The sequence below is a fragment of the Montipora foliosa genome, chromosome 5 (assembly GCF_036669935.1).
Source record: "Montipora foliosa isolate CH-2021 chromosome 5, ASM3666993v2, whole genome shotgun sequence".
NCBI lineage: Eukaryota > Metazoa > Cnidaria > Anthozoa > Scleractinia > Acroporidae > Montipora > Montipora foliosa.
Window position 1 is genome coordinate 31356919 of NC_090873.1, and position 25000 is coordinate 31381918.

At 38.6% G+C, this 25000-nt stretch overlaps 1 protein-coding gene across 1 annotated transcript in view; it reads left to right on the forward strand.

Moving 5' to 3' along the window:
• LOC138003954 (uncharacterized) overlaps window positions 1-25000 on the forward strand; it is a 32035-nt gene that overhangs the window by 481 nt on the left and 6554 nt on the right. The window contains exons 2-16 of the mRNA XM_068850286.1: window positions 250-404; window positions 5177-5274; window positions 6166-6211; window positions 8491-8951; window positions 10206-10226; window positions 11426-11680; window positions 12476-12778; window positions 14232-14347; window positions 14830-14894; window positions 15945-16084; window positions 16716-17006; window positions 19765-19895; window positions 22224-22377; window positions 22997-23107; window positions 24255-24433. Coding sequence (XP_068706387.1) covers window positions 5193-5274; window positions 6166-6211; window positions 8491-8951; window positions 10206-10226; window positions 11426-11680; window positions 12476-12778; window positions 14232-14347; window positions 14830-14894; window positions 15945-16084; window positions 16716-17006; window positions 19765-19895; window positions 22224-22377; window positions 22997-23107; window positions 24255-24433 — 2355 coding nt within the window. The 5' untranslated portion in view covers window positions 250-404; window positions 5177-5192. The remainder of the gene's footprint in view (window positions 1-249; window positions 405-5176; window positions 5275-6165; window positions 6212-8490; window positions 8952-10205; window positions 10227-11425; window positions 11681-12475; window positions 12779-14231; window positions 14348-14829; window positions 14895-15944; window positions 16085-16715; window positions 17007-19764; window positions 19896-22223; window positions 22378-22996; window positions 23108-24254; window positions 24434-25000) is intronic.

Genomic DNA, 25000 nt, shown 5'->3' on the forward strand with positions numbered 1-25000 from the left:
CCCGTTAATTTGAGCACCGAGCACTGTTGGTAACCATTAGATACACTTCGGAAATTTACTTTAACCTATGATCGCCTAGGAGTGAGACTTTAAGTTGTAAGATGTAAGATGTTTATATTTTCAATAACAAACTTTCCCTAGGGGTTCCCTAGGGGTTATCGCGCATAGAATCCCCGCGTCCTAATTCTATTGTGCATTTTTCTGCACTTCCGGTTTTCAAACCTATTTTAAGACTCGGTATACCTTTAGGTATCCCGAGTAATTAGCCCTTTCAGCGACAAAAGAAGTTCCTTATGACGTCATGTCTGGTTCGCGTTCTGAATCTAACAACTGCGAACTCGAAAAAAAGGCGAGGCGACAAGAAGTGAAACGAAGACAAAACCTTGCAGCTCGCATTTTAAGAGGTAAATTCTAATGTAATGCTGATTGATGGGTTAATTTAGATCTAATCTGACGGGATATTATTAAACTGTCTACACGCAGCTAAGTGCCAAGTAAGAGAAAAAAGGCTGCTTGTGCTTAAGTTGTATCAGTGCTTGAAGGGAGACACGGCTCTAGTAACAATTCGCTTTTTAACAATTAATTTCACATTTCGTTCATAACACATTCAGTACTGTCTAACTTTACCAAAGTAGCGGGTACATATTTGATATCAGTTCTTATTACACAAGGAGACACTGGTATACTGTCCATATTTCTCATAATAATCCAGAACGATTGACCTTATGCGTTGTTCAACCCAGTAAAGAATTACCATAATAGGCATAATGACTGTGGCTTAAGGAAATCAAAGAAAAAGCCGTTGTTCTTCTGAGCCCCTCAATTTATTATCAGATGCTTTGATATAGATACAATATTTGATCATTGATAAATGGAAATGCAATTCCTTTGTTCATAACCGAAAGGCAATGAGCTAAAAAGCGATTTTACAGGCACTTTAATTTTTTCCCTCCTGAGAGAGAGACTAACAGATTTTGCTGTCTAATGCCAGACGATTTTACTCTTCAAAGGGGGCCTATTTCTGAATAATTGCCGGGCTAATATAACCCGAAGGTAACACTTCAAACAAAAAATAAGATGGCCGAAATCACAACTGTCAAAAGGCAACCCGTGCGCAGTTGAATGTTAACAAAGCGTGGAAAATAACAACCAGGCGCCAGAGTGAGATTTAAACCCGGTTAAACCGCATGCAAATCATCAAAATTAATATGTTTTACTATAACATGAACATAAAGATTGGAATTTTTAGATTTGCAATGCATCGTCGTTGAAATGCAACAGCAGTGGCATTCCCACAACGATTCAAATCAACCGCTTTCATTCATAAACCGCCGCACTATTTGCTTTATTTGCTTTATTCATTACTGTGGAGGAAGGCCTGAAAATTTACTACTACAACGTCGCGTAAAATCGCAGTTTGGGGCTCTTTCATTTAAAGTGCTACTATGATCAACACTTGGTCATGACTGGCAAAATTCTGACCTTTGATTTTTATCCAAAGGCTGTTTACTTTGAGTGTAAGTTCTGGATTTCACGGTCCGCCATTACTCAAATCCAAAGTGACCGATTCGACCTCAGAGGGTTGAATCTTAATAAAAGTGACTTCATTGCATGCACTGCATTCTTAAACTATTGATTCTTTGTTGTAATTTTCTCCACGATCCAGCTCTCTCAAAATTCTAAAGTTAGGAATGGAGGACCATTAAATAGGAAAATTCCAGTTAAAATAAACAGGTCTCTTTGTTAAATCAAGGCTTAAAAACTTGGGTCACTTAGTGTTTAGTTAACATTTTTTTGAAATCCAAAGGAAAATAAAAATTGATTTTGTGGTCATAGAAGTATTTTAAAGACAAAGCATGCTATCGATTCGTTTAGTGTACCGTCCCTGGAGAGTTTAATGCGTACAAATGTTGCCACATTTTACTGCCAGATAACAAATTGTGAAAAACGTTTTCCTATGGGAAAGTGCTCTCCCTTTGGGATGCACTTCTCTTATAAGAGATTTTGCACCAAACCTAGTCTGCTTTTTACTCCAATTAGAGATTTGGTTGCCTAACAGGTCATGTGTTTGTTCTCGACTAAGTGCTATCAATCGTCTTAGCACTTGTAACTGCAATGCGTCTAAAGAAGGCGCTTTGTATTATTTCCTCATTCGTTCATGTATCGCTGAACAGCGCTCTTTTCCACTTCCTACTTCTACTTCACTTCCCTTGTGAGATGCCGCAATACTGGCACGACATCGTCACTTGCAAATTTTATCCATAAGGCTGAAGTTTGCTTCCTTATGTGCCCTCAATCAACTTCGACGGTAATGAAGCAATCTCTACAGCTGTAAGGCCTAATATAAGCCACTCGAAAATATTCTGCTAGTCCCTGCCTAAGCCAATTATTTTAATTTCAGGGGTGTTGTGTTTGTGTCACAGTTAAATGTTATTCCCAGACGTTTGGCCGCAAAATGAAAGAATTTTATCTTTCATCCCTCAGGAACCCAAGATAGGCCACTATACTTAAGCTCACAATATTTACTTCAGATTCATCATCGGAACGTTCATGGCCTTTGTTGAGAATCTTGACTGAAAGACTCCGCAAATCACAGCTGTCAATTTTAACACTTTAATTATTCTCAAAACACTCAGAAAGTAAAATGTAAAAGACTTAATATTTTGTGCAACTGCAGCTTATCAAATCGATCTCGGAATGTTCTGAATGTTTCGGAATGTTTCCTAAGAAGGCATGATCTTTTCTAAAAATAAAAATTGCCTTTTTCTCGCTGAATAATATTAATATCGGAACGGTCTTTGGAAAGTTCCAGAAACAAAGCATATACAGTCACTGAACGATCTACAACAATGTTTTAAGAGTGTAAGGTCCCAACAGCCTTGATTTAGTAACAGTCTATTTCCATTCAAACGAAACCTCTTTTTTTGTCGTGCGATGGCGCGGTCAGGTCATCAAAACGCAATCATCAGCTGACAGAGTAATACCGGATGTTTTGTATGGTTGAATCAGTATACAGATAAGACGAACGAAAAATGGTGACAAGCACAAAAGAACATTTATAAGATCAAACCTGAAAGATATTTCGGTTGGCTAGAGATAACCTTCGACGGGGGCTAAAATCTAGAAACAATTTAACGGATCTTTGAAAATAAAAAAAGGTTGAAAGAGCTATAACTAACAATTATTGAGCTTTTAAGTGAGGAAGTGGTATAATGTATCAACGAATTTCATCAAGTAAGTCTTTTAATACCAAGAGGATGCAATGTTTATAGTTTGCTTATGTAGTTGTGTAGTACCCCCTTAGCTTTGTATGCATTGCGTACCTAAGGATACCGACTGCAAGCAGAACCCTTGATTGACACTGAAAAGCACTGAGAGTACGGATGGTTCTGGATGGATCCTCGGTATTTTCCGAATTATCCAAATTTAACGGCAGTTTGCCTTTACGTTTATTAATCGATAACGTTTGCACATCAAGTCGAGAGACAAGGTGACGTATAAGTGAGCATGTTGTTTGTAAAGTTACAAGGATATTCTTCAGTATTTTGTGTGCCCCCGCCTTGGAAACACACGTTACCAGAGAAACACGTATTACGTGAAAGCACATTTTACAGTGACAGCAATCAGGCAATGTGTGCTGCCTCGCACACGATCGTCCGCTGTCTAAAAAATAGCATTTTGCAACGTTTTAAGAAGCTTTGGAGCAAAAACGTAAAAAAACCCCACCCCTTCCGTGGAAATCTCACTAATATGAGAAACTTGTAAAACCCAGTGCGCGGATTGCTGTATTTTTGAAGGCGGGTGCGCATGCGACGACCCGTTGGGTCAGTTGGGTGAGCAAGGAGATCGCGGGCTCTTAAAATAACCGTCTGAGGAAATAGCATTGCGTGATCATCTGCCGGGGGTGGAAGTTTTCAAACTTCTCGACGAGGAAATAGACTGTAAGCTGTCTCAACCCTTGCTCATTAACTCTGTGGGTCGTTAAAGAATCTACACAAAAGACTAGCGAACGGAGTTCCCGGTGTTAATGTCTGTCTTGTTCTATCCAGGGGCTTGCGTTTCTCAAAAGTCCCGAAACTTCACGGGCCATTTTCGGGTGTCATAATTCCCTCTGTATCTCAAGAACGGAGAGCATTTCAATAGTTAATTTTCACAGTCAGTTTGCTTTTTGTTACCTTGGAAACATGTAAAAGGATCGGCTTTCCTGAACAAGCGGTTGTCAGGTTCACAAATGGCTTTTCGGGCCTGAAAAGTATTAGGGACTTTCGAGAAACGGGCCCCAGGGGACTGTTTCTCAAAAACCCCGAAAAGTAATTCGTGAAACTCAAATCTGTCTATTATGAAAAATGGATCTTTCAAGATATTTGCAATACCTTAGGAAACAAAATAATTGCAAAGTTTCATGACGTGGTTATTTTAGCTGACAGTACTCATTCATTCATTCATTCATTCATTCATTCATTCATTCATTTATTCATTCTTAGAATCACTGATTCTTTCAGTCGTTCATTCATTCCTTCATTCGTTTCTTTGTTGATGTACAACAAAAGTCTTTGTTGGTTGTGCCCTCGTCAAGCAAAAGAACCAAAGACATAAACAAAGATACAAAGTTTCTTTTGGAGCCTCTCTTTCATAGTGGGCCTCGGAGTCAACCTTTTCCCGAGTAAACTGGAGTTATTAATAGAATGCCTCTCGTGGAGATTTGGAGGTTAAAAGCTCAATCAAAACAGAGCTATTGTTTTACGTTATATAACCCAACAAACACGCACTGTTTTTTTTAGCCTTTCGCCGAGTAAATGTGACACTTTTCGCGGGAAAAAGCCATTCTAAAAATAAAAATACTCGGGGAGGGTTGACTCGAGGAATAAGTGTAGATAGAGGCTCCTATTGACTGATGAACTCCTGTTTAATCTAAACAGATACTCTTATATAACTCTTTCCCGGCTATGTTGTCTATCTTCTTTGATTTGTACCACGGAAAGTATAGAACAAAATATTGTGCGGTCTCACTAAGTCTTGCAAAGAAAAAAGAAGAACCAGCACGCACAGAAATTTCAACACTAGAAAAAAATGAAAGAGCTGAGGCCTGAGACAGCTTTGACTAAGGCTCGCCTCCTTTAGAGTAAATCGGATTTGTTACAATTTTTCGTTTAAAAGACAATTGCTTTTTTTGCAGATTGAGAGGACAAGTCATGTATCCTGGAAACAGAGAAGAAAGTTTATCCCGAAGAATCCCGTTCATAGCATACATGTTTGCTACTTTAATCCTTGAAGGTAATTGCAGTTTTCACCACAATTGCTTGTAATCTCGCAATTTTGCCGTTGTCGATAAGAGTCGCGTCAACTTGTCAAGCAATCAATTAGATTGCGAGAAAGCTATAGACAACGCTAGCTCTTTCCTTGTGTCGCGATTTTGGTCACGCTCTGAAATAAACACTTTCTTTGACGTTGCATGAATATTGTGGTAAGAAACAATCGAGTGTGGTACAGCGTTGTCTGCACTCTAACCGACAAAGACGATCTGTCATTACCAAGACATTTTGACCACTGTGGTGACGAATATTGTCCTCGATATTAAAGAGTATAGACAACTCTGAAACATATTCGATTTGTTAAGGTTTGTGTGCACCAAATATCAAAGACCTCGCATCGTCATCGTCTAGACAAATCAGCTCTAACGTGGATCTTGTGGGCGCATTATTGCTCTTAGACTATTGCTTTGGGGACAGTAACAATTTTTTTAATGAGTAACGTTTTACACTAAAAGCCGTCAAAACTCTTCGATGGATCGAATTGTAGAGTCTCCTTTGTTGCCTATGTGAATTAACTCCGATCCTGCAAATGTTAAAATGGCCAGGTTAATGAATCGCCATCCTTGGGGCTTATTTTGCATCGAAGTTAATTAAAATCGAACAAGACGTCTATGTGGCGTACATTGTAACCTGGTGTAGCGCCCTAGCAGTAATGATTAAAACAACAAACGCTCTCTTGAGGGGCTAACGCCCACTAGTTAGTCTTTCAATCTCCATTATTCCAAAATCGAATAGGATTAGGCCTTAGTAAGGGCTAAATCAATAGTCAATTCGGGCACCCTAACTTAATTTTTTCCTCGCAGATAATTCTAAGCTGTTCTTGTATTGATTTTAAATTTAACATGTTTTTTAGTGTCTGCGACAAATGAAACGAGCGTGAACATGAACAACAGTTCAAGGTAAGTTAAGATGTGATTCCAGGAGCCTATTACCCGGAGCTTCCATCTGTATTGTACCACCCTGTCCCGTATCTTTCTATTTTTAGAACTACTACATTTTGACGTATGTGACGTATGTGAATGAGAGCATACGTGATATGATTCACATACGTCACATACGTATGTGACGTAATAAATGGGTGACCATAGGTCTCTTATGATTGGCTATTGTGAAAACACCCAGTAAAGCCCCCCTGCGAGGTGCTTTTAAAAATAGAAAGATACGGGACAGGGTTGACTCAGAAGGTTAATATGGAAGATGGAGCCTCCGGGTAATGGGCTCCTGGTGATTCGTATGAACAGGAATTGTTTCCGAAACGCTAAATACGAGGAAGAGATGAGAACTTTCAGGAAGCAGTAACGTAGCAGCTCTCATAACCTGCTATTGTTTGGTATTGTAAGCAGCTTCTATGTTTTTGAGTCTAAGTCATTGTTTCAATTGTTTAGTCTTTTGCTTTTGGCTTAGGTATCGAGACAATCACATTATACGTTACGAGACATGCTATATGACTTGCAGAAAGACTACATGTGATATGGAAAAATGTCTTGTAACACGTTACGAAAGGTCCTTGACTTCGAAATTGCGCCTGAAGGCATACAAATGTTCCTGGTAAAAAGGAATATGAAATTACCAAATCTCTAAATCAGGCAAACATCAAGAATGCAAAAGCTGCGCTTAAATTTGGACGTGTTTTTCCCAGCAAAGCCCTCGAATGAATCTCTATGATTGAGAACGGAATAGAACCGTAATCCATAGCGATAAGAATCTTTTTTTTTTTTTGTTTCCTTTTTTATTCAATATACATATTCTTTGTGGTCATCAGAGGTAATTTAATTTTATGGCGCGAAAACCAACCAACTGCGCAATCTAACTGGGCGGCATTTTGTTCTTCCTTGTGGGATTACTAGTGTCAATTTATTTTTTCAGCATTTTTGGTGATGTCATTATAAAACATCTTCTGTTCAAGGCCGGCAACGATAAACAAACCGTTATAAAGTTGCGGACATACGGAAAAGTAAATTAACTCTCTTTTCATGTGAGACGCAACCAACGTTTTATCAAAAATGTTTCATTGTTTCAACTAGGCTTTTCTACCAGCTTTTCAGCCGTTTTCTCATAACTAACACGACGTTTGTCAGACCTTTTTCGAATACAGAGTCCCTCATTTTTTTTGAAAAGATACTTAACGAAATGAGAGGTGGCCGCATAGAAATCAGCTCAATAAAGGGTCTCAAGTACTCTCATTGAAATAAACTATATTTCTTTATGTATCTTGGTTATGTCTATTTCAAGTTGCTTACCTTTTTCCACAAGAGGAGAAAAGGTTCTCAACCACGTTTACTTTAGTAAATTCAGTGGCCAAAGCTTAGGATAGTCATTAGGCAAGTCGTGTAAGTTTTATTGATATTTAAATCAACTTCAAGAATACAACTGTCTTAGTCGACTGATATTTTTGCCAAAATCGACGTTCCTTTCAATCACCGAATTAATTGAAACAAAGAGTGGGTAACGGTTGCAGCAAAGCCTGTTCATATCATTAGTAAATTGTTTGCATCCAAATACTGAATGTCTGGGGTTGGTGAATGTATCTGTATCAATATTGCTATGTATTTTTTATTCGCTTTTGCTTTGCTTTGCTTTGCTTTGTTTTTTAGTGGAAATGCACTTAGCTATCAATCCAGTTTACAGGCATTCCACTTTTAACAATCTGAAAAAAACAATTCAAACTTGAAAGAAAAATCATTAAGAACCCCAACTGGCAGGAGACAACCAGTTGGCTATTTACAAAGCGTGGTAGAGTTAAATCCGGGAAAACCGGAAACAAATCTAAACCAGAGGTCAGAACGGGATTTGAACCCGGGGCAGCCGCATGCAAACCCAGCACCCTACAACCACTAGACCACGCTGCCCCCTCTTTGGCGTATTATCTCATTGTTTTCACTGAAGCTCTACCATGTATCGCTTCCTCAGCAACTCACTCATCATATATTTTTGTGAAATCGTGTAAAACAAAGAGAGTAGACCTCCCCGCTTGCACTGCATAAATAATGTTACTACATAAGAATAGCAATGAGGTATTTGTCGACGTAAGTTCACCGGCAACCTTGGTTTCATCCTTGCCTCCACGTTGAGGTCAGGTCACCGGCAACATTGGTTCTCTCCGTACTCCAGTTATCGATGCCATGACTTTGGAAGGTCGATAATATTCTTTTAATATTAGAACCTCTTCTTTCTGTAGGTGCACACAAGCAGAACCTGCCGTAAGTGCGTTTTCAAGAAACAACTCATGCATCTTCTACAACTACACTCTAGACGGATTCTGCAAAGGCATAATAACAAGCTTGTATGTATTTGGTAATCAAACGACAATAGCGTATGGCGAAAGGGAAACAAAGACATTTCAGAGTTACTTTAATTTCTTCGAAATTTCGGAAAAATGCAGTCCAACGTTGATAGATTTGTATTGTCACTACCATTTTCCATCATGTGATACCACTCTAGAAAAGCCTCGAAAGCGAATGATTTGTCGCAGGACTTGCAACCATGTGAATGACGTTCTGTGCAAAAGCGAGCTGGATTTTGTCAGGGAGGCAGCAAAAACAGCGCCACGTTTTGATTATGACATGATAAATTGCTCGAACTACCCCGTTGCCGGTGGAGGGGACGCACCGGAATGCTACCAATCCAGTTCATTACCAGGTACGTGAATTGATTATCACAGCAAAAAAAGCGAAGTACAACCTGTAATAGAGAGAGCGACAAGGTCGACAAGGCATTGCACTATGAAGGCTGTATGTGGACGAATTCAATGACTGGCGGCTGACAATGACAGTCCTAGAATGCTTGATTTGGATCCAACAATTCCGTACAATATTTTAACAATACTGAAGGGCAGTTGTTGGATGCTGTTAGCTGTGCCAGCAGCAGGTTTCAACCATGTTTGCCCAACATTGTAGGACAGTGTTGACAGTGGTGTTCAACGATATACAATAACTCTGAAGAATGTTGGCACTTTCCACGCGCTGCGTTATGAGGACCTATGAGGACAAGTGATTACCATGATATGTAACTTGCTGATGTGACCCCAAAATTGTTGCAGAAGCTATGCAAACGGATTCAACACTATTCTTCGCTTTGGAAATAATTGTTAGTAAACAAACTGGAATAAGTCATATGTATTACAAAAATTGGGTTCTATGAAAGGAGTTTATAAAGGTATATCCCAAGATTTATCTATGGAAAGCCATAACGTACTCACGTAATCTTTATTCTCTTGGTCTTGAAGTTGTCTGATCTTATATTTCAGTTTGGAGTTTGGTCGTAGTGTACTGTGGCAACATTATTATGGGGTGTGCTTTTGTCATTATGTGACGTGGTTTGATGGTTACTTGTTGTGTTTCCATCATGATGGTCTTCTTTTGACGTGCTGTGTTTATAATCAAATAAAGGGAGAAACTCGACCGTCATACAAGAACCTCACCACATAAAATGTAAACACGGCACGTCAAAAAAAGACCTCAACACATCATGATGGAAACACAACACGTAACCGTCAAACCTCGTCACATAATGACAAAAAGCTCACCACATAATGACAAAACCACACGACAAGACAAAACTTCAAGGCCAAAAAATATGAGCGTGTAAGAAATTATGGCTTTCCATATAGTTATCGGTGCGTAAATCCGCCTCACAATTTCAATGAAATGTCAATCAGACAGGTATTGAGAATGAAGTTTTGAGTCTCTGGTCACGGTTTATGCCTAGTAACATCAGTCTCCATAGTTACATCTCTTAATAGTTACATCTCGTTCGGTTATCCGGAACACCACCTCGGCTGGTCCTCAAAAAGGACAATTTTGCATTCACTAAAATCTCTTCCGGGCTGTGAGTTTTTCTCTTAAATGTTTGACTGAAATAAAACACTAAATATTCTCATTTTTTCATTCCCAGATGACGATACCAGAAGCACAGGTATGTAGGAAACGTTACAAACATTTTCTTATGCTATCGAAAGCCCACTGTGGTTTGTTGTCTAACGTCAGTCTTGCACCTTTAGCCAATGACGACAGTGTAGAAAGAAAAGGCTTGCACGGCGGACATTTAACTTCCATTCGAAGCTGTTGCAACACGAAAGTCTGATACTCTCGCGAAATAATTGCTAGGTGCCTTAATGGTTTCTCAGAATACTAGGTGCCTTTGCTGTCAACTCTATGTACCACTGAAATCTCACGCAAGTGTACCGTCCCTTTAATTTATATACATCCCATGAAGTGCCATCTATCCACTAGAGAGCCACTAACGTGTTCGATAGCGCCATCCACTCCTTGCAACAGTGTTCTGAATATATTAAAGCATGCCTCTTCCAGTATGAACATCGAAACTGTAAAGAGGACAATGCCTGAATCTTTTTTTTGCCACTACTGAACCAGCACACAAGGTCACTAATACAACTGTATTGAAAATAAAGGACCAGTGTATTAAGAAACCCTCTACATTGAGAGCAGGGTAGTTACTGAGAGGGCTGAGAGACCCTAAGTTAAGAATGGCATTGATCATATGTAAGATACTAATTTAAAAAGACAATGTCATTGAAGCACAGAATGATGTATCTTATTTGATAAAAGAAGAATGAGGACACCTTTCGACAATTTCGTTCCTAGCGGTATGCAAGACGTATCGGTCACATAAATTAATGGCTTAGCGCCCAGACCCCTCCCCTCCCCCCCCCTCCCCCCCCCCCTCCTCCTCCTCCACTGGCTCCTACGTGTCTATAGCTAGATGGTAGAGAAACTTGAAATCGAAGGCAATGGGCTCGAATCCTGTTCTGGAAAACTCAATTTTTTTCTCAAATGCCCGCCATATTTTCCGAGAATGAATCATCATCACCTATTCAAAATCAAGGTCCTCGGCATCTCTTCCTTTCTTTTTCATTGACTTGGATTAGCGTTTGCCATCTACTGCATAATATAAAGAAAAGACACAGTCTCGACAATATAGAGGGAAGGTCACTGTCACCTGAACGTAGTTTAACGGCCTCGCTCCCAACAGTTTCCAAAAGCTCAATGGTAGAGCATCCAAACTAGTAATCGAAAGATCTTACTTACCCGAGTCCCTGAGTATCCCCCAGTCACCAATAAAAATATATTAATAGAACTCCTTTGATTTTTTAGATTGTTACCATGGTATCGGCGTTGGCTATCATGGCAATGTTAACGTCACTCGGTCTGGTCGTACTTGCCAGAGGTGGATCGCACAATGCCCTCACCGTCATTGGAGAATTCCTGAAGGTGTTGACAAGAGTCAGAATGACTCCAATAACATGTGTCGTAACCCAGATGGAAGTGCCCCGGATGGACCATGGTGCTACACTACTGACCCAAATATGCGTTGGGAATACTGCAACATCTCGCGATGTCCACCAAGAGGTAAAAAGAAAGTTATAGTAATCAAAACGATGTAAAAAGGTGTAAAACTAAGGACAGCAGAGGAACCAAATCTTTTTTTCCGTCTGATCTCTTCATAAAAATAACTTGCAGTCTTAATTCTTTTAACCTGCGATTTTGCTTTCTCCTGTTTTCGGGAGTGGGCCCGGGGATTAATGTTCCTTTGACTGCCGAACCTAAAATATATTGTAACATGCTGTGGAACGTAGCAGTGTACAAGTCTCCGTCCCTGATCGCCAAATTAACCAAATTCCACTTCTTATGGGTAAAAGGACAAACATCAAGTTTTTACCGCCCTTCATTAAACACTATCTTTATTATAACTACTAAATACATGAACATTTCGCCTTATAAGGACTTTAAGAAAAGTATATTTATTCACTCGTGCAGTCTAGCAATTGTTCGTATGAAGAAAGGTTTCTATAACTTGAAATATTGATCTCTTATTCGATGCAAATCTGCAGATATGGGAAAAAAAGAATAACTCGACACTGCACTAGAGCAAAAGCTTACATGTTTGTATCAAATCGTGTATTCAAATTAATCAAATTTAACACCATTTTTTCTACGTTTTGTGATTTTAGTTACTTCGTGTCGAACACTCAACGTCCTATCTTCCTAAAAAAATGTGTTTTCAGTCAATTCAAGATTTTTTAAATTCAGTTGGATAACTTACCGTGAGATTCATACATAGACATCATTCATTTCTTCAAAGCATATGCTTATTACCCTGAGGTGACCAAAGAAAGTATTATTATCTGTAATTTCATTCATTAGTGCCCAGGAAGATTCCAACATTACCAGACGGCTTCGCTCTCAATGCCACGACTATTTACTTGTCATGGGAAGCAATTCCTACCTCTCTGCCTTCTGGCAAGGAACCTCTGCTTGGTTATCGCGTTAGATACCAGCGTCTTGGATCACCCTTACACAATCAAGTGAATGTTTCGAACAATGTCACAGAAATATCTTTGGCGAATCTTACTCCACAGACAGAATACCAAATAGAAGTGAATGGGTTTAACGCTATCGGTCATGGAGAAGCAAGCACGGCTATCATCATAAAAACATTGCAATCAGGTGAGTCCATATTCTAATGAGAATGTTCCCTTCATGTGTCTTCTTTGAATCCTTTTGCAAAATAACTAATTAATTGCCTAGGCCAATCACAATAACTATCCACTCGTAACGTGAACAGATCCATCTCGGGCCATCCTAATGTTTGGATAAAGAAATTTCGGCGCAAACTACCCGATCAAGAAACTGATCTAACGATCTCGTTGCAACGAGTCAGTTTCCAAAACCAACTACCGATATCCCTTCAATTATCGGCGGCTGTTTAAAAACATTAATTGAGCCTCCTCCTTCTACAAGTCAAACGCTACTTTTATTACTGCAAAATCCGGGAAAGATCCATAAACTGTTATGAGTTATTTCAGAAAACAAACATGCACAGAGTGTGAAAAACTGGCATAGGAATTATCCGTTTACTAGGCTTCTATTTGCTTTTTATATTTATTATTATTATTATTATTATTATTATTATTATTATTATTATTATTATTATTATTATTATTATTATTTACTTATTTCTTATTCAATTTTTTTTTTTACTAAAATATGTTACATTTCTTGCTTTATATAGGTACTTAGGTAATTTAGACAACTCCTTTGAAGACCACTGATGTATTATATACGATTTCGTGTATTAAAAATACAAAAAAGAAAGAAAAAACTCCCAATATTATCCGTTACGAATGACTGCTTTAACCAGACCTTTGGCTTGACGAGACGCATTCGACCAACGCAAGAATGGTAGTGGTCAGTTACAGGTTACGTCATGACCGCCATGTCGTATGACCCAAACAATAGGTCTTAGCTTTATTAAAAAAAAAACAACACATAAAGCGGTGATAAACGTGTTGAAGTAATGCATTTTATGAAATCTAAGTACACACGGCCCAGACTCAGAGGGTAAAAAACTATAACGATTTGTATAGGAATCTCGACAAAAAACTGAAAAAGATATTTACATGCAAAAGTTCTTGATAAAAAAGCCGTACTTTACTGTCCTGGTGACTTTCTTGCTTTTTGCGTGTTTTTTTCCTGATTGAATGTGATTTAAGTGGCTTCTCAACTTCCCGGGTTGTCAATCGTACAGAAATAAAGGAGGTTGGAAAGTATTCTCTAGCTTACCTCATATCTTGCCAATAAAATCACACTTTTCTAGCATTAGTCACGCTCAAATTCCGACGATAGCCACAGGGATGAATTTTCCTTCTCTTTGACCAAGTTTCAAGGTCCAGCGAGTATCCATTGCTGAGAAATAGCGAAAAATATTCAAATTTTTAAAATCCTTCGAGGCTCATTTACAACGAATTTGGACACGGCTGGTCAACCGTTCACTTATTAGCCCTTACAGTATCGAGGCTCAAGTGGATGTTATTTTAATGTTCCTTTTTAATACTAGGTACAGTACAGTAAGCATCAACCCTTAATCATCACTTAATTAAACACTTTCTTTTCTTTGCAGGTCTTGTCATTGTTGATATAACACTTCAGGTTAAGCTGGACGAGGGATTCAGAGATGATGTACAAAACAGAAACAGCAGTTCGTTTGTGAAATTGAAGTACAACATCGAGAGGATGGTATAACACATTAAAATATAAAGAGGCTACAATAAAGAGGCCAATCATTGTACTCTACAATGTTTGAAATATGGGCCAATCATAGAGAAAAGCTAAGAGATGCAGACGCTGCTCAGACCGGGAAAATCACAAAGCGTATTAAAAACACTATGAAAAATCGACACTTGCATGGTATAAAACCTTTCTATCACCATGTTTTTTACCTTTTTACTAAACTTGGCAAGATTTTTAAAATATGAACGACATTTTTTGAATTGTAAAAATTGTTTCGATGTTACAGAAATCATCAGTTACAAATTGCTTGAAAAGTCCTTTAGAACTATAACAACTACACGAAACATGCAAACCTATGATCACGTGGCACAAAGCAAGATAGATTAATGGCCTACTTGCTAACAGGCTGAGAAAACTCTGCGTTTTGAAATACTCAGACGCCTTCAAATCAGGCTACTGCATTATGTTAAATATTCTTTTCTTTTTAGATAAACGCTGAATTTAATAAGTCCTCTGACTTGAAGGTATATAGCCTCAGAATGAAAAACTTCAGGTAATGGACCTCTTAAGAAAGCAGAGATAGGGAAATGGTATAACAAGCTAAAAATACCGTCATTGGATAATATCACTTATTATAGACGCAAGAGAATATCGCTTTTCTGATTGGACAGTGACGACTGCATAAATGAGATGTAGAGTTCATTCCGGAAGTCGCTATGGAAACACAGCAAGGGAGTCATTTTTTCAGTATACAATAAATAAAAAATCGTATGAACTTGCTCGTGTATTTCGTGATTTATGGACACTCGTGATGTTTTGAAAGTTCTCAAATTGCACTTGCCTACGGCTCAGACAATTCTGAGAACTTTCAAAACATCACTTGTGCCCACACGAGTAGCAAGTGCGCCATGAACAAAACTGATGTCACCGAAAATTTTCTTATCAAACGTAGTGATCTCCTGGCTTGCGTGAGTTATCTGTAGGATCGCCTATCTCTTTTGACGATGATGTTCATGATAATAATGATGACCATATTAGGGAACATGGCAGGGATGACGACAACGGAAACAAATTTCATGAGTAAAATAATAGATTTTCTGCGTTTGGACGTGCGTTTCACTTTTGCCTTCCACTGCAAAACAGTAACGTCAAATGAGCAAATGTACATTTTTTTGGAGATCCTTAACACGGGAGGCTAACGTTTTCATATGAATTCCCTCCTCCCGGAAAGGTCTGTTTCAGAGGGCCGCCACGCAGCTCTCGGAACGACTCTCGGGAGTGCTTCAGAAAACAATGGACACAAAGAACGATACAAAAGAAGCAATGGACCATGACGCAAAAGACAATAGAACTGCGTCCTAAAGGGATGCAAAAGAATTATAGGTTGTAATGAGCTGCGTCCTGATTGATTTCCGAAGTAGGATTGTTGAATGACATTTTTTAATGTTTATTGCCATACTTTCGTGAAATATGTGACGTAAAGTTGTGAAAAAGGGCTGGGACACTTCGTAACGTTTGTTATTTAGAACGCGTACCTGATTATCGTGTAATCCTGGACAAATTTGAGAGTAGTTAATGAGTGTTTATTGTATTTATTTCCTAGGAGCGATGATTTACAGGCGGATTTATTAATGTTAGTCATTATAAATGCCAATACAACGACAAAATCTGAAGCTGTTGGTCGCTTGATCGAAGGGCTTCGTCCGGCAAAAGTCCTAGGAATCACCTCCATATTTGTCGTAGGTGGGTGTTAAAACAGGCTAGGACTTAAGGAATCAATTAAATTATTGAGACAGTACAAATTTCAACATTTAATTAGTTGTGTTCCTATCCAAACAAATATACGAATAAAATGCTGGTGAAGAGGCAATAGAGTGTTTTTGTTCCTATGACCATGCAGCCAAGCATATTTGCATACTAAAACAAAAGGAAAATTTTCATATTAATGGAGTTCAATTCCAAAAAGAATATTTTACTCCTCGAACATGGCCGTCGTGACGACATGTGAACACACTCTATAACAGATAATTCATGCAATATTTGACGGGAGGGAGATTTAGAAGGTACGAGTTTTTGCTTACGACTCTCGCATACGAGTAGGAACCCAGTACTAACCAGCGAGCTATGTGTCATAACTTGAATTTAATCGATACCTAACCCTAGAGTCATTTTAGACGTAAGATTTAATATTCTAAAGCGAAACTAGTAAAACTCATTTAACATGCGTTGCACATATGGCTCGCATGGCTCGAGAATATAAATCCTTTTTGTAAACTCAGCTAGGGCAGAGGATGACCTTATTTGTTTGTACATGTATACAACATGAATTTGTTCTGAATTTGTCTCTGGTACGATTTCTTTGCTCTTTGAAAAGGAAAACCACAGCCTCCTGAAAACGTAAGAGCAGCAGATGTCCAGAAATGGTATTTCGTATTGACCTGGCAACAACCTAAATATGGCGTATATTACCAGATAGACAACTTCACTATTGAGCGAAAGAAAGGAACGGCCCCTAGCTTCACAGTTCTAGAGAGTTTATCCTATAAAAAGACAAGGATAAATGTCAAAGATCTCGAACCCGCCACAGAGTATACTATGCGACTGTCGAGCAACAACAAGTATGGAAGATCAAGTGCCATTCTGTTCAAACAAACCACATTACCAGGTAAGTCGACTTGCATCTTGCTGCTGCTTCTGGTTTTTTTCATCCTTGCTTAAGGTCCCTATTTTGGTTAGAGCACGGTTACGAGGCGACGTGGTTAGGTATATACTTAGACTGTATGCTTTGCCACCTATTTATGGCAATACACCTTTTTTAACGGTTATCTTGGAGTCTACTGCTTTGATGGATGTATTACGGGATGACCAGGGGACAAACTGTTTCAAACCTTTTCCGAACCGAGATGAATTTGACTTTTTTTCTCTACATCCTGTATAACAAAAGTTTCAATCAACAAACTGGTTTCAAAATTATTAAAGCAAACCCAAATTTTATACCACGACATGAAGACATTTGACCCCTTAACATCCCATAACGTATCCTTCGAAACAAAAGGACCCAAGATGACCGCCGTATCGCAAAAGGGTCTATTGTCCGCGGTGGCCCCAAAATCAACTCCGTGCGCCACGACTTTACTTGTCTAAGTGGCTTGACAAACAGGCTAATAATCAAGATAAAACACTAATATAATTACAATATGATATCGCGAAATTCACGTTTTTCAAAGAATTAATTTGGTCGTTATTCCAGTTTGATAATTATTTATTACTTATTTTATTAGTATTGCACATCATACATTAGAAAATATACATTGGTAAAGTCAAAGCCAGGAGCTTAAATGACCTGTGATCAGCAGAAAACAAAAAATAAAGTGTATGAGAAAAGAAGGCTTTTAACCTACAAGCCCAAGGAGAAAGAAACTTCTGAGCTGAGATACAGTAACCTTTACAAAGTAGCCGAACTCTTCAGGAAATACAGGCCGTGTTTTCTCGACATCCCTTGTCTCGCTTAACATTCCTGAAATTGGCTTGTTTGCAGACTTCGTCAAGCGACTTTAAAATGATACGTGTTTTTACGAGTATTTAACATTAAATGAGGAGAGCACGTGCCAATACAATAATAGAAATAATAATAGTAATAATAGCACGCCTGTTGCATTTCCAATATGAATAACCGCAAGCGACTCCTCATTGGCCGAAAGTAATTGCCAACTCGCTTAAGCTGCCTGCAGCTGCTTTACTTGGTGGCTTAAATTAAATGAGAATTCTATTGAAATTTGCCTACTCTCTTAACTTTAAGCAAGTTGGAAAAGCAACTGTTTTCACGAGAAACCGAAACCCGAAAAACAGCTCGTGACAATATAGCCACAGAGGCGGTGTTGACGCCAAAAAAGAAAATTAAGATTTGTAGTTTTGTGCTTTCGTATCTGTACAACGTGGGATTGAGCCATTTCACGTCTCAGAGTTGCCGTGAGGAGAAAGAGAAAGGAATGAAAACGAAAAATGAAAAACTCTCATTAAATGCTATTCTTTCAATGGCCTTTTAATCGAAGACCTTAACGCCTTAATAAAGAGCTCAACTCGGCAACTACGACCACGGCGATACGATCTATGAGCAACAAAAATGGCTGCATGTTCTCCGCGTTCTTTTTCGCGTGCAATATGCACATGAAATTGCACGTGAGTTCCGCACATGTACACTCCTTTCGTGATTCTTTCGGAAAATCTACGAAAAGATTCCTGATCTGAGATTTGCCAGATTTTATGGCCAAAAGTTAAGAAGCTCGAAATCCGAATCTTAGTAACCTTTCATGCATGCGTTTAATATGGCGGTCTCTCAAAAAATTGCTCAAAAGTTACACTTTGAAAGTTAACAATGGAAAACAAACCAATTTGACTGACGAAGCCGTACCATGCTGTGGCTGAATGTGAAATCGAATTGAACAAGCTACCTTCTTGAAAGCTTTTGTACAGTAAATTACACTTTGAACTGTGTTTTTGGAATTTTCAAGTTTAAGCAATGCTTAACTACACGCCTTAGTTGTTTAAAAGGTGGACAACGCTTTTCAGGGGATAAATATTAGCAAAACCAATTGGGTTATTCATGCAGAAGACTGTGATTTATTCAGTGGATAGCGCTATCCACTCTTGGACCAACTGGGGCAAGATGGTTAATTAAAGGATATTTTAATGTGTCTACAGTACCTGGAACGTTTGTCCATGTGTTTTCTGTTGTCTTACGGCACAGGTGAAAAGAAGACTGAGCATACTCTGCCAGAAAATACGGCTGGTTCAACTGATTAATTTCGGAACAACGATATATCTGGATTTACAAATTCAGTGAATCCTTTTATTTCAGTTTTCTATCTTTCAATTCCTATCCTCACATTCCTGTTTAGTTCCTAGATAGTTCCTTTTTATGTGTTTATTTTCACTGGCGACAAATAATCAATCACTTCACAGTTTCTCGTTGCATAACGATACACTCAGGCTGCTCCAGTTCTGTATTTACAAATTTCTACACTCTGAACTTCAAAAATTGAACAAGTCTTCGAACATGAAAAACGTCATCACGTGTGAAGCAATGTTCATCTCCACAGAGCCTCTCTACACGTTACTGGTTCCAGCCATTCAGAATAAATTATGTTAATGTGTGCATAATTCAATTCTAACGCTCACCTCACACATCGAGGAAGATACGTGGTGTATTTTGTCATTTAGTGGTTATCTATTGCACAAAATTATCTAAACACGGTAAAACCTTCAGGGTTAGGGTTAGGGCTAGTGTTAGGGTTAGTTTAGGGTAATTGTATAATTACTGAACGTTTTGTACCTTGTTTAAGAAAATTTGAAACAATAGAAAAAGAGACACCAAGTACCTACCCAGATCGAACAACTAACCGCTGTATTTTTTCTCTCTACAGATAAATTCCTTCTGAAATTGATGGTGACTATCGTGTTGCCATTTGGCTTAGCTATTCTCTTCATCACGATTGTCTGCATTAAGTTTGGACCACCTTGTAAATCTAAAGTTGAAGACAAGTCTCAGATTAAGGTTAGTAAGGAATTAAAAGGTCTCCGACTTGAAATATCAATTGTAGATAATAACTAATGTAATTCTAATAATTCTAATTATCATTATTAATTTTAATTAATTATAATAATGATTATTATAATTCGAATAATATTATATTTTGTGACTAATAATGAACAACTGAAATGGGAGATGGGATTGGAGTTTCAGCTAGTCATCAAATAATCATTCTGTCTTTAATTAATGGGTTCACAATAGGCACTAAGCCTGTCTTAGCCTATGTCAAGCCAAGTCACCCAAAGTCCGCTTAAGCGTTCAGACATATCTAGAAGACAAGTTCTTTCCGTGCAAAGCTGTCATCATTAACGAAAAAAATAACAGATAAGGTAACTAACATCATAAATGTGTCACGATCCATTTAAGCGAAGAAGTTGAGATCAAAATGAGATCGAGAAGCCGTAAAATCGCTGTAATTGCGACTGTTGTCTGTTTATTAAATTTACAAAGGTTGAAAGAGTAAGTGAGTGACAGGCCTGCACGGACTCCTCGTGTGGTTTTGGGGGTCGCCTCGCATGATAACCTTACAGTTAAATTTTTGATCTAACAAGCGTATCCTTTAGAGATTTACTTCTTTTGTACGATATTATCGGAGGTTTCAAATAAACAGTTTTCAGCAAAAGCTTCTTTTGTATTAGACTCCACGATTTTGAAACAGACTTAAGAACTGCTTAGGTCGTTTGAGTTTGCGGACACTAAGACAGAAATCATGCTTTTGTGACTTACCGATTCAAACCTGTCATTTTCACTAAGTCGACTTAAGAGATTACTAAGTCAGACTTAGTGGTCTAATGTGAACCCGACAAATATTTGATGTACGTCTCGCAGCATAAACAATCCTTCTTCCCGAAAAAAAACACCTAAAATGAGAGCATCTTAAAATTTGGTGAAACGCAAAAAAAAGGCCTGGTTCCGAAACTCTGGAGACTACAAAAGCGTGAACAGTGACATCGCACTCCATGTTAACTTGACCGTGACTATGTGGAATATTTGTCCTCAGTTTACAACTGAGTTTCGAATAATTTAATCGCAACCTTTAAAATAATCCCGTGACCAAAAAATCAATTCTTTTCTTTCTTTGGATTTCAAAACTGTGTTAACTAAATACTAAGGGACTAGAGTTTTAAGCCTTGATTTCCAAAAGCCTCCGTTACTAACTTCAGTTCTTGAGAGAGCTGGTTCGAGGAGAAAATGACGTCAAAGGCTCACTAGTTTAAGAAAGCAGTACGTGTGTACGCCGCAGAATTCATATGCAGCACGGGAGTTTTGGGCTTTCAGACTTTTAAACTCGCGTCTTGCATTTATAATAAGCTGCATTCACACGTTGAAATTTTAAGCAAGTGAGCCTTTGACGTCTCTTTTCCCTGGATCCAACCCTCTGAGGTCCAATCGGTCACTTTTGAACTTGAGTAATGGCGGACCGTGAAATCCAAGAGTTACACTCAAAGTAAACGGCCTTTGGATAAAAAAAAACAAAGCTCAAAATTTGCAAGTCAGGTGTTAAGCAAACAAATTTTCAAAATCTAAAGGAAAAAAGGAAGTGATTTTTTTTTAATCACAGGGGCATTTTAATGGGCTTTCCTTTAGAAAAAGGGTGTGGCTTGTGCATGGCCGAAAAAGCGAACAAAAACGTAGAACAAAGAAACTTGTCAAATTTCGAAACCATCTCCATATCTTAACCATGAAAGGAATTAACAGGTCTCCCATTCCAAGAATATATTATGACCGTCTGAATTCAGAAAAATGTGAGTCCAGATGTGGTTGAAGTTTCAGTTAGTTATCATCATTCTGTTGACGGATTCCGGAAAAAAAAACATACATGAGAGTATCCTGAAATTTGGTGAAACCGCGGAAATGATGCACTATTACTCATGTAGCGGATTATGTAGTGTCCGCGATTACGTAAGCGATTTTGTAGTGATTGTGAAGTCGATTGTGGAGCCGGTTATGTATCGATTATATGGTCTATCAGATAGCCGATTATGTAGCCTATTGGAGGCGATATATGGCCGATTTTGTTGGCCAGGGTATAGCCGTTATATAGTCAGTGATTATAGCTACTTCGTTAAAGCCGGTAGTTTTGCCGATCGCTAATTTGCTTTAATTTGATCAAGTCGATCGTGTACTACCTGTACTGCTGTATAATAATCGCTATACAATAAGGGGGCGGATGCTGAAAGTCAGGCATACAAATAACGATACAATTTTTGCAATTAGTAGCTGTTTAGGAATACATATCCAAGTACATTAATTATTTGTTGTAAAACACCCACATACTTTTTTACTTTTTAGATGGAGTTACCCTTGAAAGGAGGCTGGCGCGAGTTTCCAAGGTCGCATCTTCAACTCGAAGTGAAGTTAGGACAGGGCGCTTTTGGAGAAGTTTATAAAGGAGAGCTGAAGAATGAAGAGGAAGTGATAGCTTGTGCAGTAAAGAAGCTTAAAGGTAGAGCTTGGTCTCTTTGGAGCTCATATCACCTGACGTTATCTCCATACAAGATTTTTTAGCTTGGGCTAAAGCTTAGAAATTGGCCAAGAGCAGGAGCCCAAGGGTCGATATCCCCCCGCCTCCCCACCCCGACTCTAATAAAACTGGTATTCTGGAAGTAGAAAAAAAACGCGTCACCATCCCTTGGGGGTGCACACCCCCCCCCCCCCCCCCCCACTCCCAATCCCCTTCCCCTTCTCCTCCTGGATCCGCCCCTGGAGTCCATCAGTAATTTTTAACGTGGAAATTAATGATGACTATCACCAATCAATCTGATGGGTGATCATCTGGAGGCTTAGAAATAAGTATCGCAAGTACTCTAAATTTGTTCTTTCCAAATTACTAAACACGCCGACAGCAGACGGCTACTAAAAACATACATTGCATGAGCGGACCGAGAAATAGCTTTACAACACAAGTTGAACAGAGAATACGCACTTTGCACTGAATAAAAACCAGGGATTCATGGGCAAAAAGAACAACACAAATATGGATAAGCGATATGAAATCACACCAATCTTTATGGAGTGCCATGTTCTGGTTTTGCGCTAACAACCTCCTTTCATTTGAATGACAGAGGGTGCCACAGAGCTAGAAAGGCGAGACCTCATAAACGAACTGAACATTATGGTGACAGTTGGTGAACATCCTAATATTGTCAGTCTTTTGGGGGCATGTACGGCAGGAGGTAAGAAATTGTCCTTAGAGCGATCTTTAGTTTATTGCACAAACTAAAAGCTAGGCAGGCAAACACTTACACAAATCTTTCTATTTTGATGCGGATTAGTGTCGCAAAATCATTGCTTTAGTAAGACTGACAATTGGGTAAGAAATGGACAATTAAAGGAAACCTCCAGTCCTTCTTAAGATAATCTTTAAACTTCGGAATCACTGTTTGTAATTTTGTCAAAAAAGTGTTCGTAACGGGAAAAGAATAATTTTAGAATCGCTTATTCACGGGCGCCGCCATCTTGAATATCTCGTTCTGTCACGTGTTACGGTTACTTCCTCTGACATAAGAGCTTTTGTTTAGTCTCAGATATTTAAGATGGCGGCTCCCTGGAAATTTGAAAACAAAAATCGGCGATTCTAAAATTCATTAATTTGAAATACAAGTGCTATCTTTGAAAACTGATGAACAAGAGGGAAGTGCTAAATAGGACTTATTCCGATTCGCACACCGTTGTCTCGCTTAAAATTCCTGAAAATGCAGACTTTCTTAAGCGATTTAAAAATAATACGTGTTCTCACGGGTAAGATTAAATGAGAAGAGAGCATGTGCCAATACAGTCATAAAAATAATAAAAATAGCACTCCTAGTGTATTTCCCATTTCAATAAAAGCAAGCGACTCCTCATTGGCTGAAAGAATGAGAATTCTATTAATTTTCGGGTTACTTAACTTCAAGCAAGTTAATAAGGAACTGTTTTCACAGAATTTTCGGTTGTCACTCGATGAGCAACCTGAAAAACCGCTCGCGAAAACACAGCCACTATTTAGCTCTCGCAGGGACTTTCGGGATTGGTTCAGAAAACAATGGACACCGTGCAAAGAAGAATACAAAAGAAACAATGGTCCATGACGTTAAGCATAATAGAGCCGCGTCCTAAAGGTATTCAATGAAATTGGAGGTTGTAAAGAGTTGCATCCTAACTGTGAATTACTGGCGTCCTTTTAGCACGCTCGCGCAAATTTTTGTCTTCTCACTTTGAATGTATCTTAAGTGATGAATGTTAACGTTAAACATATCATTGACAATCTCAGACTAATAGCTTAGTCTTTCGTTTGTCTTAAAAGTTGCTAATTATTGACTTTGGTGTTTTTATTCTAAATAGAGCCGATACTGGTAGTTGTGCGCCTAGCGGAGAACGGTTGTTTGTTGGATCGTCTGAAGGAAAATCGTGCAAATCCATACGTCAATGTTGGAAATAAAATAGCGACTTTTACCGAAACCGATAAAGTCAAGATCGCACGAGACGTGGCCAATGGAATGTTGCACCTTTCAAGCAAAGTGGTAAGTGTCTATCAATCATAATGACGGCGAAAGTTCAGTCGACTTTTACTTACAAACGGTCGAAGGTGGTTACACTTCGTATATTGTGTCTTATGAAAATATAGATTGTTTCCAATCACGTGATGAGATGGCCATATTGTTACACAGAAATAGCAACTTTTGTATTATAATAGAGTCAAATTCCGGTCGTAATTTCATGATACGCTATTCGAATTGGTCGTAATTTCATGATACGCTATCACGAATATATGCAAATTAGAGTCACACGTTATTCTTTAACCGTCATGTATGCCAATATATACTATCCACCGTAGGAACACTGTCTACAGTAGGAACAGCTATCTACACTGTGTACAGTAGGAACAGTTATCTACACTGTCTACAATGGGAACAGCTATCAACACTGTCTACAATAAGAACAGCTATCTACACTGTCTACAATAGGAACAGCTATCTACACTGTCTACAATGGGAACAGCTATCTACACTGTCTACAGTAGGAACACCTATCTACACTGTCTACAGTAGGAACACCTATCTACACTGTCTACAGTAGGAACAGCTATC